Source organism: Ursus maritimus, unplaced genomic scaffold (genome assembly GCF_017311325.1).
Source record: "Ursus maritimus isolate PB19 unplaced genomic scaffold, ASM1731132v1 scaffold_27, whole genome shotgun sequence".
Lineage (NCBI taxonomy): Eukaryota > Metazoa > Chordata > Mammalia > Carnivora > Ursidae > Ursus > Ursus maritimus.
In genome coordinates this window covers 17,227,045-17,240,344 of record NW_024425230.1, presented here as the reverse complement: position 1 = coordinate 17,240,344, position 13,300 = coordinate 17,227,045, and the positions used below count along the sequence as shown (strand labels likewise).

Here is a 13,300-nt window from a genome sequence, read left to right as displayed (position 1 = left end):
CAATCCATTTATACAGGCAGATTTATAAGGGTGAATTCACACATTTGTTCTCTTCCTTAAACGAGAGAGAGAGAAATGCAGCCTCACAACGTGGGGACCCATGCGGAATAGCTGCTAGGGCTTAGATGGGTGTATCATAAAAGGTATAATTAAAGAAAAAAATAACACCCAGACAGGAGTTGTCTGGTTAAACAGTGAGAACAGGTTCTGCTTGTTAAGTACACACAGGTCTTTTTATTCCCCCACATTAAGGGCAAATCAAATTGTCAGCACTGCCAGCTTTTTCTGTTTTGTTTAATGAAAAAGAAATGCATCTCCGCGCATAATAAGAAAGACTAATTTTAAGATAATATACTAGTAAGTTCAGTAAGAAATACATGTACTTGGGCTTATTTCACCTAAGGGGAAGGCCCCTCTGATACGGCTAGTCACTTTGAAAGTGGTGGAATGAGGAAGGGCTCAGGAGTCCGACAAATCCGGGTTCGGATGTGGTCGTTTGCCATCTGAGACCGGGCCTGATGCATTCTTACCTCTCTGAACTTCATTTCTTCATCCCCAAGTGGGGCACCTTCACCTCACACCCAGGGTGGCTGCAATGAAGGGGCGGAGGCAGGCGGAGCGCGGGGATAAAGACCGGCTGTACAAGATCCTCGCTCAATGCTAGGTTCCTTCCCTTTCCCCACTCTCTCCTTTTGGACTTCGAATTTCGTTCCAGGTTCGCTAACAACCTCTCTCTTCCTCAGGCTTTCTCCTGTGACCAACCCGAGATGGCAGGGCTGCGATACGCGGCCCCAGAGGCTGGGCGGGGCTCACCTCCAGGAGGTGCCACTTCGACCCTGCAGTGGGAATGACGCCCAGGGGCTGTGCCTGCCTCCTCCTCTCATTCTCCATGGCTTCCGTGGGTCTCAACTTCTTCCCTGGGGGTTCCCAGACTTCTTGGAACCCTCCCCGCCCCGTTTTCTCCTTACACTTAAGTCCTCCGTGCTTCTCATGTGATTAGCAGTGAAGAACGAATCCATCTTTGAACCTGGGATTTTACACCGAACCTCACTGCTTTCCAATCAGTCTAGTCTCCCTATCGCCAAGGTAAATTTTCTTAGACGCAAAAGCTACCTTTTGTATTTTACATTTTTCCCACAGAACCACGCACACTGACTAATTCAAGAATTTACAGGGTATTCAGCAGAGGCACATGGCTGGACAGAGGTAACACCCCAGAAGAAACCACTGCATGTGCGGGTACAAACTGTAATAATCACCACCTCAGAGCAGGTGGCAGGGCCAGACAAAAGGGCAGAAAGAACCTTCACAGAAGATCAAATATCACCACCTGACTTGTGCCTTACAGTTGTTCACAAGCACTCTGACGTCCTTATCAAAACCAAAGAGCTAATAAGGCACGGACCAGGAACTATGTGACTTTTTAGAGACTGGTCAATTCCAGCCTTTCTAGGCGACACCTCCTCAAAGCAGTTTTCTCTACACCCTCACCCTTTCTGATCCCTGATTTCCTGAGTCAGCTCCGTATTTACGACTTCTAACAACAAAGCCATGCACCTGCCCAAAGCTGGCACCCTGGTTCCAGCACCTGTGTCCTCCCCAGGCCTGATTCTAAGGTCCTAAGCAGCAGGTGCCACATGTACTTGTAGGTTGCCCCCTTTCTGCAATCAACAGATGACAAGAAGTGTAACTCATGGTCAGGACTGGCGAGATGCCACGCTCTGGGCTATATATTTTGTATTAACGCTTTTCACGCTCTCAGTAACCCTATGAGGTCTCATTAACCTCAGTTTGCAGACTAAGACAGGTTAATAACTTACCAACAACGAGAATCAGCAAGATTTGAAAATTCTGTCAAGTCTGGAGACCATACCCACTCCATTAACTCCATCCTCTTTTTGTAAAAATCAAGCAATCAGGCAAGCGAGCTAATGCTGTGGTTTACAAAAAGCACCTTTTCATGTTTTCCTCCAATAAATAAAAATGTTTACCCAACTTATCCTTCGTTACTGTTTTTATTCCTTTTGTCTCAGTTTAATCTCCAGCACGCCTACAATTTAAGGACCAATTTCTGTAGTCTAGTCTCTATATTCTGTATTTTTGCCTCAGGATCCTTTGTCTTTTCTCTCTGTATTCTGAGAGTTACTCAACTTCGTTCTTCAGATCACTAACTGCATTTCCTGTGATGTCAATTGAGTCCTTTGTCCCCAATTTGAATTTAATTATGCTATGGGATTCTGGATGTCCCTGCATCATTTCAAGCAACTCCCTTTCCATCTTTGCCCTCACTGTGATGCCTTTTTGCAGATGTAATTAAAGCCCCTAATCAGTTGATTTAATAAGGAAGATTATCCCGGATAATCTGGGTAGGTCTAACTGAATCAGCTGGAAGGCTTTAAAAGCAGGGCTGAGGTTTCCCCTGGAGGATGGCCTGAGCCTGTGCTCTTGGGGCTCCGTCCTGCTCCGGATCTCCCCTTCCTGACTCACTGAGGATGACAGCTTTGGCTCATTTCAGTGGGTCTGAGCCTGCCCATGATCTTCTCCCCTATGCCTGCCTTATGAATCTCGGACTTGCTTAACCAGCCCCCACAATCATGTAAGCCGTGCCCTGCAATGAATCTTAATGCATATTTCTCCTGCTGGTTCTGATTCTCTGGTTGAACCCTGACTGAGGGGCTTCCAGCATATTAAGTAGATACTCCCTAAACTTATTTTTCTCCTGGTTGCTTTTCTAATTTCATAATAGGTTTGCCCTCTTTGAGCTTTTAAGGACAAATGGGAAAGCTCTTCTAAATTTTTCTTTGGTTTCTTAAAGAAAATTATACTCGGGGAGTCTTCCATCTGAATACTCATGATACTTTCCCATTTCTTTTAGGTTGTAATTTATTTCATAGACCATGTGTTGGTTGGCTGGCTTTCCAATTTAACCATGCTAAATTGGAAAAATCTCTATGGAGGCCCGGCTTCTACCCATAGAGAAGGTTGTAAAAAATGTCTTAAGTCCCACTTGCCATCCACTTATATGCCTGAAGCACCTGCCACACCCATTCCCTCCGATCTGCAGAGAAAGCGAACGTGTCTAGCAGGCATTCAACCATGAGGAATATGCTGGATTTTCCGCTGAAGCAAAATGTTCTAAATTCTGTGAACAATCTAGCAATCAAAGACTACATATATTTTCCCTTCCCCATCAATCCACCTAAATGCCCTGCTCATAGTATTCTTTGAATTCATATCTATGAGATTCCAAAATCACCATTCTTTCTACTGTTCTGTACTGCCTCTTAGATAAAGCTGCAGTCTGCACGATGCAGGAATTCTCGCACTCCACGGGGAAGGAAAACGGTGGGCCGGTGCGAGCCTTGGGCTTGTAGAAAAATGACACCTGTAGCCTGTCACAGAATCAAGGTTTGAGAGGCAACAAAACCTTTTGGAGCTGAAGTCCTGCCCTGACGAGGAACTGCTTGTCCTGGAACCAACAGATATTAATCCTTTGCCAAGAAAAAAATCCCCAGTGGTCTTTTTGTATTTTATTTTATTTTTTAGCAGCTATGATAGCTGAAAAAAGACGCAAATATTAGTGAGTGTAGCTAAGGAAAGAGTTCCACGGAAGGGGTGTGGGAACTAAAACACCAAACAATTAAGGCTGAGGTTCTAGTAACCAACAGCAGATACACAGAACTGAGAACGCCCTGGCTGTTTTTGGTGCAGTCTTTCTTAAACTCGTCTAATGCTTCTCTCCACCCAAATTTCTCCTTGTGGGGAGGATTCCCACCCCCAAAGGTGATAAGATCTTTTCATTCAGTCACACAATACCGTGACTAAGAACAAAGATTTCCCCCAGGACGTTTCTCCTCCTCCCCTTTCTTCAGAGCTAGTCTGCAGTGGGCCGGCCCCTGCTACCCTAGAGGGTCCTTCAGGTGAAAACCATCTCAATTCACCACTTTCACCAGCCACCCTGAGAAGCAGAGACAAGGAAGTGAGACTTGATTACTCACAGGGAAGATCTCCTTGCCCCACCATTCACCCTCCACCCAGATGCATCCTTATTACTGATATTTAAAGCAGAACCAAGGCCAAAAGTACAGCATAGAAGCCGTTTTATGTAACTAGGGATGGAAGGACTAGACGGACAAACTCTCTCTCATTCGTGGTTTAAAGTGAAGAGTAACTTTAGAGATACGTAAAAGCAAAAACAAAACAGTGTCATTCTGCTTCCAAGAACCATGCTTTCTAGTGCTGTCCTGTGGTAGCTTCCTATAGGACATGTTACTATCTCTCAACAGAGCTCAACAATGTTCTGTCTCTAATAGATCACTGGATAGTGGTCAAGGTATATTCAAAACAAAGAGCTTACACACCAATACACACTCTCCCAATAGGTCTTCCTCCATTTTACAGATAAAGAAACTGGGAAACAGAGAAGAACTATTTTGCACAAACTCTTGGAGTGTAGCCAGGCTATAAACAAGTGGAGCCCACTACTATGCCCTTCCCATATTACAGCATCAAATCTAAACCAAGAATTAACGTCATGTTCATGCCTGCTGTGCAGGGAGACCAGCAAGCCCTGAAATAATGTCAATTGTTTCAGGTAGGCACCTATACGCACTTCTTCTTGAGGAGAAATCTAAGCTATTTCCAAAGGAGTCACTGACCTGAAAAAAGTTAAAAAGCACTGCATCTAAACAAAGAGTGGGAGGATTAAACACAAATCTTATATGACCCCTTTGTGCAAATATCAGGCTGGGACAACTGTAAACATCCTAGCTTTCAACAGCAAGTAGCCCTGTTATGTAACAGGGTGCCCTGTTTACCTGTCTCATTAACCCAGGCAACAAGCCTGCTTCGTACCTTCTTCCTTATTTAAGTACCTTTGCAACCCACTGATATGAGCAGAATGTTCCTTTACATTCGTCCCTTCGCAGCAAGCACCTCTTAACTGATGCTACGCTGCCTTTAAAGTACCCAGTGGGGTAGATTCTAATCCACAATTAATGAAACAACTTACACTGCAGAATGCAAATCTGGCCCTTGAAAGAGGTTCCTGATTCCAGTTGCTGATTTAAAGGTAGGTCTATCAAGTTCCATGCATGCCTTTCACCTTGCAAAGTATACATACCTAACTTGTTCAATTTCTTTTTGTTCTTTTAATTATTTGTAATTTACGTACAATAAAGTTCACTTGTGGGGGGCGTGCAGTCCTATGAGTTTGAATGCACGCGTAGATTCTTATAACCACTACCACCACCAAGACATAAAACCATTCCAACATCTAAAACTCCCTCATGACAGCCCTCTGCTGTCAGACCTCATACCCACTCCCAGCCCCTGGCAACTACTCATCTATTTTCTGTTCCTATAGTTTTTCCCCTTTTCAGACTATCATATAAGTAGAACCATACACTGAGAAATCTTTGGCAATGGACTTGTTTTACTTAGCAAAATGCATCCAGGTTGTTGCATGTGGACCCCCAATAATTTGTCCCCTTTATTATTTTCAAATTTTATCCCCCCCTTTTTCACTGCTGAGTAGTGTTCCATGGTATGGATATATCACTACTGGTTTATATATTCACCCAATGAGAGAGATCTGGGTTGTTTGCACTTCTGAGTGATTAGAAATAACACTGCATATCTGTGCAAAGATTTTCTGAGTAAATAGAAGTTTTCATTTCTCTAAAATAAACAGCCAAATGTGGAACTGCTGGGTCATATAGTAAATGTACACTTAACCTCATGAGAAACTGCCAGACCATCTTCTAGGGCACCCGCATCATTCTGCACTCCCACTTGCAATGTATGAGATGTTGTTCTGTGGCCTTGCCAGCCCCTGGTATTTCTGATTTTACCCTTTCAATAGGTGGGTAATGGTACCTTACTGTGGTTTTAATGCACTTCACTAACTATTCAAACTTGATTCAGCTTTTGCTAGTACCACTTGCAAATTTTGTGCAACAGAAACTGAAGAAGCACATGGCAAGTCCACAAAAGTATCAAAGCTGGCCAGTTCCCTATGAAAGACAGGGAAGCCGAGACCCAGAGAGGGGAAGTGACAGGCCCAAAGTTTCAGACCTGTGCTTTTTCTAACAGTTCTTTTTAATCGTGGTACTAGGAACAAACCATCCAACTCCTGTGCCCTCTTTCAATAAAGACAAAAGCAAAACCATAAAAACACCATAAGCTCCATAAATAGCTAATGCAACCCCATCTTGACACTGATTTGTCAATGGCAACCAGAATTATCATTGCCACACCAATGCAGACCAGGAGGGGCTAGAGGTATAAAGCCTCACTCAACATGAGGTTTCTAAAAAGGTGCTCATGCCCCATATGATGGCAAATATTTTGATCTTTAGATCTTAGCAGTGCAGGGGTCCTTGGTCACTGCATTAATTAGAAAGAGAAAAGAATAAATGCTTTTTTCCTTGATTGGATTTTAGAGTCCACACTTTCTTTTTTATTTTACTAGGGGAGGACTGTTCCGGTAGTTTGCTGCAGCCAGCCCCTGATGCTAAGGGACACCATTCCTGCAGCTGATCATAGGATTTCGGAGAACCATAGCTGGCAAACCTCGGTAGCATTCTTCCATGGGAGGAAGTCTGTGAGAGCAGGCCCTGAGCAGCCCCCTGACCCAGCCCCCTCTGGGTGTTCCTGCTCAGGATCTGCTCACGGGCAGAGAAGGTGACTTCTGGCCCGCTCTCCCTACAGAATACGATAATCAGAGCTGGGTGGCCACTGTAGGGCAGTCCTGTGACTGTCCAGCGCTTTCAGGAATAAAGCAGGAAGAGGAGCAAACCCTTCTGGCAGATGCAGCATCACAGCCCAACGAGCTGTCATCAGTAGCAGAGCAAACATTCTGACCTCCACCTGCCTAACTCCTAAACCTTTCCATTTGATTTGAACTCAGGAGGGAAAGAGGGTGTTATTTATTGGACCCAAGCATATAGTGTTTCACTTAATTACAACCATAAAACCATGACATCTAGTGGATACTCATCTGCTACAGGAATGATTATGCAGGAAAACCCCTGTCTGAGTAAGAGGAACATACACAGTTACTCCACCAGCGGTTTTTTAATAAGTGGAGCCCTCAGTGAACTGTTCTACGGACAGCCAGTAGATAAAACAAGTCAAGAGTGAAACTGCTCTGGTTAAAGAAGTGTGGGGCTTCTCAGAGCCCAGGTGGCTCTAGTGCTCCCCCCCCCCTCAATCCCCCATCTTTTCTTTCCTCCAACTCATGGAGTCTCTCGAAAACTTCAGAATACAATAATGAAAGCCATCTTTGATAATTCAATACCAAAAGGATGACCAACAGTTGTTACTGTCCTCACGAACGATAGGTCACTTTCTAGGCTTGGGAGAAGCAGCGAGAACTCTGGACCCACGGCAAGGTGATGTGTGTGCTGCTCTCTGCTCTAAGTGGGAACTGAAAACAGCCACAGCAAGCTCTGGCTTGGGCATTTCACTGTGAGAACAGGTTTAACAGCTCAGCCGAAGAACTGAGAAGAGAAGCCATCAAGGCCACTCTGCTCCAGCAATTGCAAGATTTATCCAGCCACTGTGAAAGGCTGGAGAACAATGATCGTACAGAAGCAGCCCCACTGAAAAACCGAAGTATTCCAAACTCGGTCCGTTTGTGGGTCATTTAGGTGCTTACCATGCGAAGTGTGATCTGTCCCCAACACATTCCACTCCGCCGGCAGCTTCAGGTGTCTGAATGCCAGGGCGACCTTCTCATCAAGGGAATTCACATCCGCAGACGGGGGTCCCGACCGGTCAAGAAAACGGGTGAAGTTCAGAGCCTGCTGATTCCCAGCACTGGTCGCCAGGAACTGGGCTGCATCGTATGCCTCATCCTGGATGAACTGGAAGTCTTCTTCAGCCACCACAAACACGGGAAGGCCCTCCTTGGAAGCACAGAGCAGCACCTTCACAGTCTCGCAGCAGTCGTGACCTAAAAAAAAACACACGGAGCAAAGAAAACAGTCTTAGATTCCACCCACTCGCAGGAGGACACAGTCTCAGTGTCCTCCCGCTGGAAGGAAGACAGTCTCAGAGTCCCCCTGCTGGGAGGAGGACAGTCTGAGAGTCCCCCTGCTGGGAGGAGGACAGTCTCAGGGTCCCCCTGCTGGGAGGAGGACAGTCTCTGAGTCCTCCCGCTGGAAGGAAGACAGTCTGAGAGTCCCCCCGCTGGGAGGACGACAGTATTTGATTCCTCCCGCTAGAAGAAGGACAGTTTAGAGACCTCCCGCTGGAAGGAAGACAGTCTTTCCCCACCCCCACGCCCACCCTTGCTGGGACGAGGACAGTCTTAGAAACCTCCCACTGGAAGGAGGACAGTCTTAGAGTCCTCCCGCTGGAAGGAGGACACTGGTGGGTCCTCTTTGTTCTTCTTGCACAATACACAAGTTCTCCTTCCTAAAAGAAACCCCTCCTTGCTCTGCTCTGACAGCAATCCAAACTTCTTTATACTTATTTCCAGCTCTTTTTTGCGAACTGTTATTTGCAACTATGAATTAGTTCCCTTACTGCCTGCAAATAACTTTGTACCCCAGATGTATCCCTATAGCTAATGTTTGGCACCGAACCGTCTCTGGGGATCTCAGGATGTACTGAATTATGGCTCGAACAGCACAAAGCATGAAAGCTCAAGGATCTTGTCAGGCCTAGCAAGTCTGATACGACTGAACTGAGCTAGGTCTGGAAACCCAACAGGGAGAAAGCCACGCGGACTGGTTAATATAAGAGGAATGACACGGGTTCCCCAGTACTACCCTATTATCACCACCGTGAATCGATCAAATGAGGAAACATTTTGAAAAGTACAGAACTACTTGATTTTATTTCACTATTAGCAATTCAAGGCCTACAAAATGACTTCTGCTGTCAGATACATGTTCTTTCCTGTCATGTAATGACATCCACAAAATCATCTGGTTCACACAGGGACGATGCAATGCTGTGGCCAGAAGGCCGGCTCAGGGACAGCAAGCATGCTCGAGGTCAGTGCCCACCATACAGACGGCAGACCTCACGAGCTGCCACACACACGCCGCCCCAGAGAGCTCCACTGGAGTAAAATCCACACTGTCTCTGCGGGTAAGGCCTGCCTGGAGAATCGGTCTCTGCTGGATTTTTAGCCTCCGAGAACGAAGTATGTACAACACGCAGAACATAGTCATTGAAACACATTGTTTTCCCGCAACTTCCCAAGACAATCTCAACTGGCTAAAAGTACACTCCTATCATCATCATTCTTCTTCCAAAAAATACCTTTCTGATGAGAAAAACAGAAAGGAAAATGGAGTTGGGTGTTTCTGCTGCGTAAGGAATGCCACCTTGTGCCTTGCCAGATTCACCGCAGGCCACAGCACACCCAGTTTCCCCGCACCCCCTTGCACGCAGACACTGCTTGTCCACAGTGGGAGTGAGGCCAAGCAAGCCATCTCCGGGTCCACAGATCTCACTTTCCATACTGTGGCCACAGGCCAGGAGTGGCTTCAGTCAGGCACAGAACAAACTAAGCTTTCTGCTGCCTTTGAAAGAGAAAACAGTAATTGTTTTTCCCATGAGAACAATGAGAATAATACGTAAATTGATTTTCCGCATACGATTCTCCAGGGGCCTCCTTAAGCCCTTTACCCTCATGACAAAAGAAATTTCTCACTGTTGTGTAACTTGAGGGTGGTTACAAGTATTTACTGACCAAGTACCTACTACATACCAGGCACCGGACATGTCATTTTCTCTAGACAACAAATTTATGAGGTACGTATTGTCCTCGTGTTAGATGACAAAACTGAGACTTCAAGAAGTAATGTGCCCAAGGTTACACAGATATTAAGAAGCAGAATCCATTATTCAAATTCAAGTCTGATGCCAAAGGACGTGGCCTATTATGTCCTGATGCAAGAGTTCTGTCCCTAACTGCAAGGAGTCTAATACTTGAATGACAGGCCAGTAAGACTATTGAGCAAGAAGAACAGGTTCATTAACCACTGAGATCAGCTTCCACATAAACACGTAACTCCACCACGTACACCTCCCGCCCTCTGCGCTGAATTCTTTCTCTGAAGGCTGCAGGAAAAGGGAGCATCCCCTGCCTGGTGCATGTGTGTGTAACCGCACGTGCGTGTGTACACACCCACATACGTATTTCAATCCAACACATGTGTTGAATTTATACATTTAACATATGAAATGAAATCAGGAAAAAAGTCTTAATCTTCCTTGGAAGGGCAGTCAGCCTAATTATATAAAACAACGTCGACAGATTGAGGTAGTAGGTTTGGAGATGTTTCTGGCAGAAAGTGTTTCTTTTAAACTGTTCTATAATGGGGCACCTGGGTGGCTTAGTTGGTTAAGCATCTGCCTTTGGCTCAAGTCATGATCCTGGGGTCCTGGGATGGAGCCCGGCGTCAGGGCTTCTCTCTCTCCCTCTGCACCCCCACCCCTGCTCATGCATGCTCTCGCTCTCTCTCAAATAAATAAAATCTTTTTTAAAAAGGTAAAACAGAAAACACAAAACTGTTCTGTAACATCCAACAGCTAGATATGCACCAAGCCCAGAGCACTGTGATTACAAGGGTGAGAGTCTCAGCCCTCCGTGTCAGCCTTCCAGAGGTTTACAGTCTGTAAGGGGGAGTCAAACACGTTACAGAGAACTGCAAAGGAAGTCAAAGTGGGATGGGTTCTAGAAGAAACACACAGTGCAAATGGTAGGAGAAAAGCAGGACATTTCACAGGTAAGAGCAAGAAGACTTCACAAAGGCGGTGGCCACTAAGAAGAAACTTCCTGACAGGCACCTTGCTCCCAGCTCTGCAACCCCCGGGGTTCTTCACAGTAACCCTCAGAACTCAGATGTACGGTGCCTCTCATGTTACCTAACACACACTTACATAATACCTGCGATGTGCTAGGCTCTGTTCTCTGTGCTTTCCAAGTAACAGTTCATGTACTCCTCATAGCAACCCCATGTGGTAGATACTATTTATGATACCCATTTACCAGATGCAGAGACCAGGCACAAGAGTATTAAGTAATTTGCCCACAGTGATAAAGCTCCTAGGTGGCAGAATTAGAACTTAAGCCAACCTCCTTCCTCTAGAGTCTGCCCCTTCTCCCAAGATTTATGGGTACAATACTTGAAGAGGAAATAAGGGGACCATGGAACAATCAACAGGGAAGGAATAAAAACACCATGCTCAAACCCTGGCTGTGCGACTGTTAGGCTGTGCAACCCTAGATCACCTCTGCTTCTCTGGGCCTCAACTTCTTCATTTATAGCATGACGGAGCAGCCCATAAGGCCCCAGCGTTTCTCCAGAGGTCAAAGCCTGTGGGTGTCACCAGGAAGAAGCCAGACAGGGAGAGAAAGTTAGCAAGAGATTCCAAGAATAGAAAACATTTGAAAAGCATAAAAATGGAAGCAGAAGGTAAGTTCAAGGGATGGAAACTACAGTTTCGGGAAGATATTAACTTGGTTACATCTGGAGGCTTAGTGACAGCAGAGACCTGGGTTCAAACCTATTTTCCTTACTTCTTAGCTACTGAGGTAAATGACAACACCTCTATTAAATCTGGACAGTCTCCTGGTCTTATAAGTCAAGAGCTAGAATTTAGAAGAGTCTTCTCAAATTCTTTAATATCATCACCCAAAACAACATCACTTCCAATTAAATAAGATAGACAGATGGGTGTAACAATACGTATTTCAGTCAAAAGAATTACTTTAAAGTAAGAACGGTGTGGTTCATGAATCTAACCAATAATTAGAGCACAGCATTACAAGTCTCAAGCCTGTGCAAAGGTGAGAAATCCAGAAGCTTGAACGAGAAAGCGAGTCACAATGCCACTAATGGCATCCACCACCCTGTAAGAGCTCCTTCTGTATAGAGAGAGTTCATCCCATATTCCAGGTCTTCAATTTCCTCACACACACACACACAAGGTACGTGGGCACAAAAAAGCTATGGTGAAGCAACACCACCTTATTCCAAACTGCCAAGTGTAGAAGTGTGTGCACAGACGTCTACCTGGCTAGGATACGGTGAAGACAAACAAAGGGGAGAGAAACAGAAGGTGGCTCAGAAGTGTGTATGTGTGTTTGTGCACACGCACGTGTGTTTATGAGTAGCCTGTGTGTGCCTCTCTCTTTCTGCTGCTTTAGCAGAAGAAACTGGTTAGAAGGTGGAGGTGGAAGGTGGTAGATGGATGGGTGAACTACTGTCAGCTCTGTGTATACATTTTTGTGTAAAATAAAACTGCATATCAGAGGAGGCACAATGTCAGAAGAGGCCATGAAACAGAAACCCAGGAGCAACCATGCGATTGTAAGCCTGATATTTTTCCCTTCAGACATGAACTCACGATCTGAAGGAGAGACTATGAATCATCCTACGTAAAATGTGCCATAAATCTGGAATTTGTTTGGTATGATTACAGGCTTCTTTTTTAAAAGAAACACTGAGGAGTAAAAGAGCACTGGAGGGCTGAGGGTGTCCTGGACCGGCCTTTTTAAAAGCCTAGAGTACACTGCAAGAACTACTACCACTCAAAACCACAGGACCTCACCGCACTGTCTGGAAATCAGTGCACGAGGCTGCCGGGCTACTCTCTCACACTAGTGTTTTCTATGATGCTCGAGTGGGTCTCAAGACTATTTTTTAATCCCTATAACCTTTCAGATAAAGCATTTGGTGGGAAAAAACCCAACATGTTAAAAAACAAAGTTATATAATATGGACCCAGTAATAAAACAAAACCCACCACATTTGCACACATACAACGTATTGTTGCCATAAATTAGCTCTAGGGACATGACTCTCCAGGGGCCATCAGCCTTCCAACTGCCTTTGCATACACGGAACGCCAGGTATGAACGATGCCCACACCTATACTGAGAAGACACGAAACCACAGCCAATCTGATATGATCGCCACAATTCAGCCTCTCTTCACATAAAAACAGAAGCTGCAGTAGAAAGAAGAGCAGCAGGGTTTTCTGATCGTGGCGCTGTGTTGCTCCTTCCACTCAATCTCCTGGTAACAAAGAAGGAAAATAAGAATCACAAGTCTTTTTAGAAAGGGAAGTTCTGAAAAATTTACTGAGCTCCTTCTGAAGGAAGCAGCCTCAGAGAATTTAAAGAAGGGAAAAAGAGAAACCAACCAGTAAAGAAATACGGCCTAAGCTCCAATTCCATTTCTAAAACTGCCTCCTCCATCTACCGGGCAATCGGGTCCAGTTCTTTCTTGTACGACAGAAATATGAAGTAAATTCTGGGGTGAGGGGGATCTGT

General features: G+C 45.3%; 1 protein-coding gene across 8 annotated transcripts in view; it reads right to left on the bottom strand.

Annotated features, from left to right (window-relative positions):
- AKAP13 (A-kinase anchoring protein 13) overlaps window positions 1-13,300 on the bottom strand; it is a 324,022-nt gene that overhangs the window by 177,594 nt on the left and 133,128 nt on the right. For all 8 annotated transcript variants that reach the window (XM_040642759.1, XM_040642757.1, XM_040642760.1 and 5 more), the window contains exon 4: window positions 7,661-7,957. In XM_040642759.1, coding sequence (XP_040498693.1) covers window positions 7,661-7,957 — 297 coding nt within the window. The remainder of the gene's footprint in view (window positions 1-7,660; window positions 7,958-13,300) is intronic.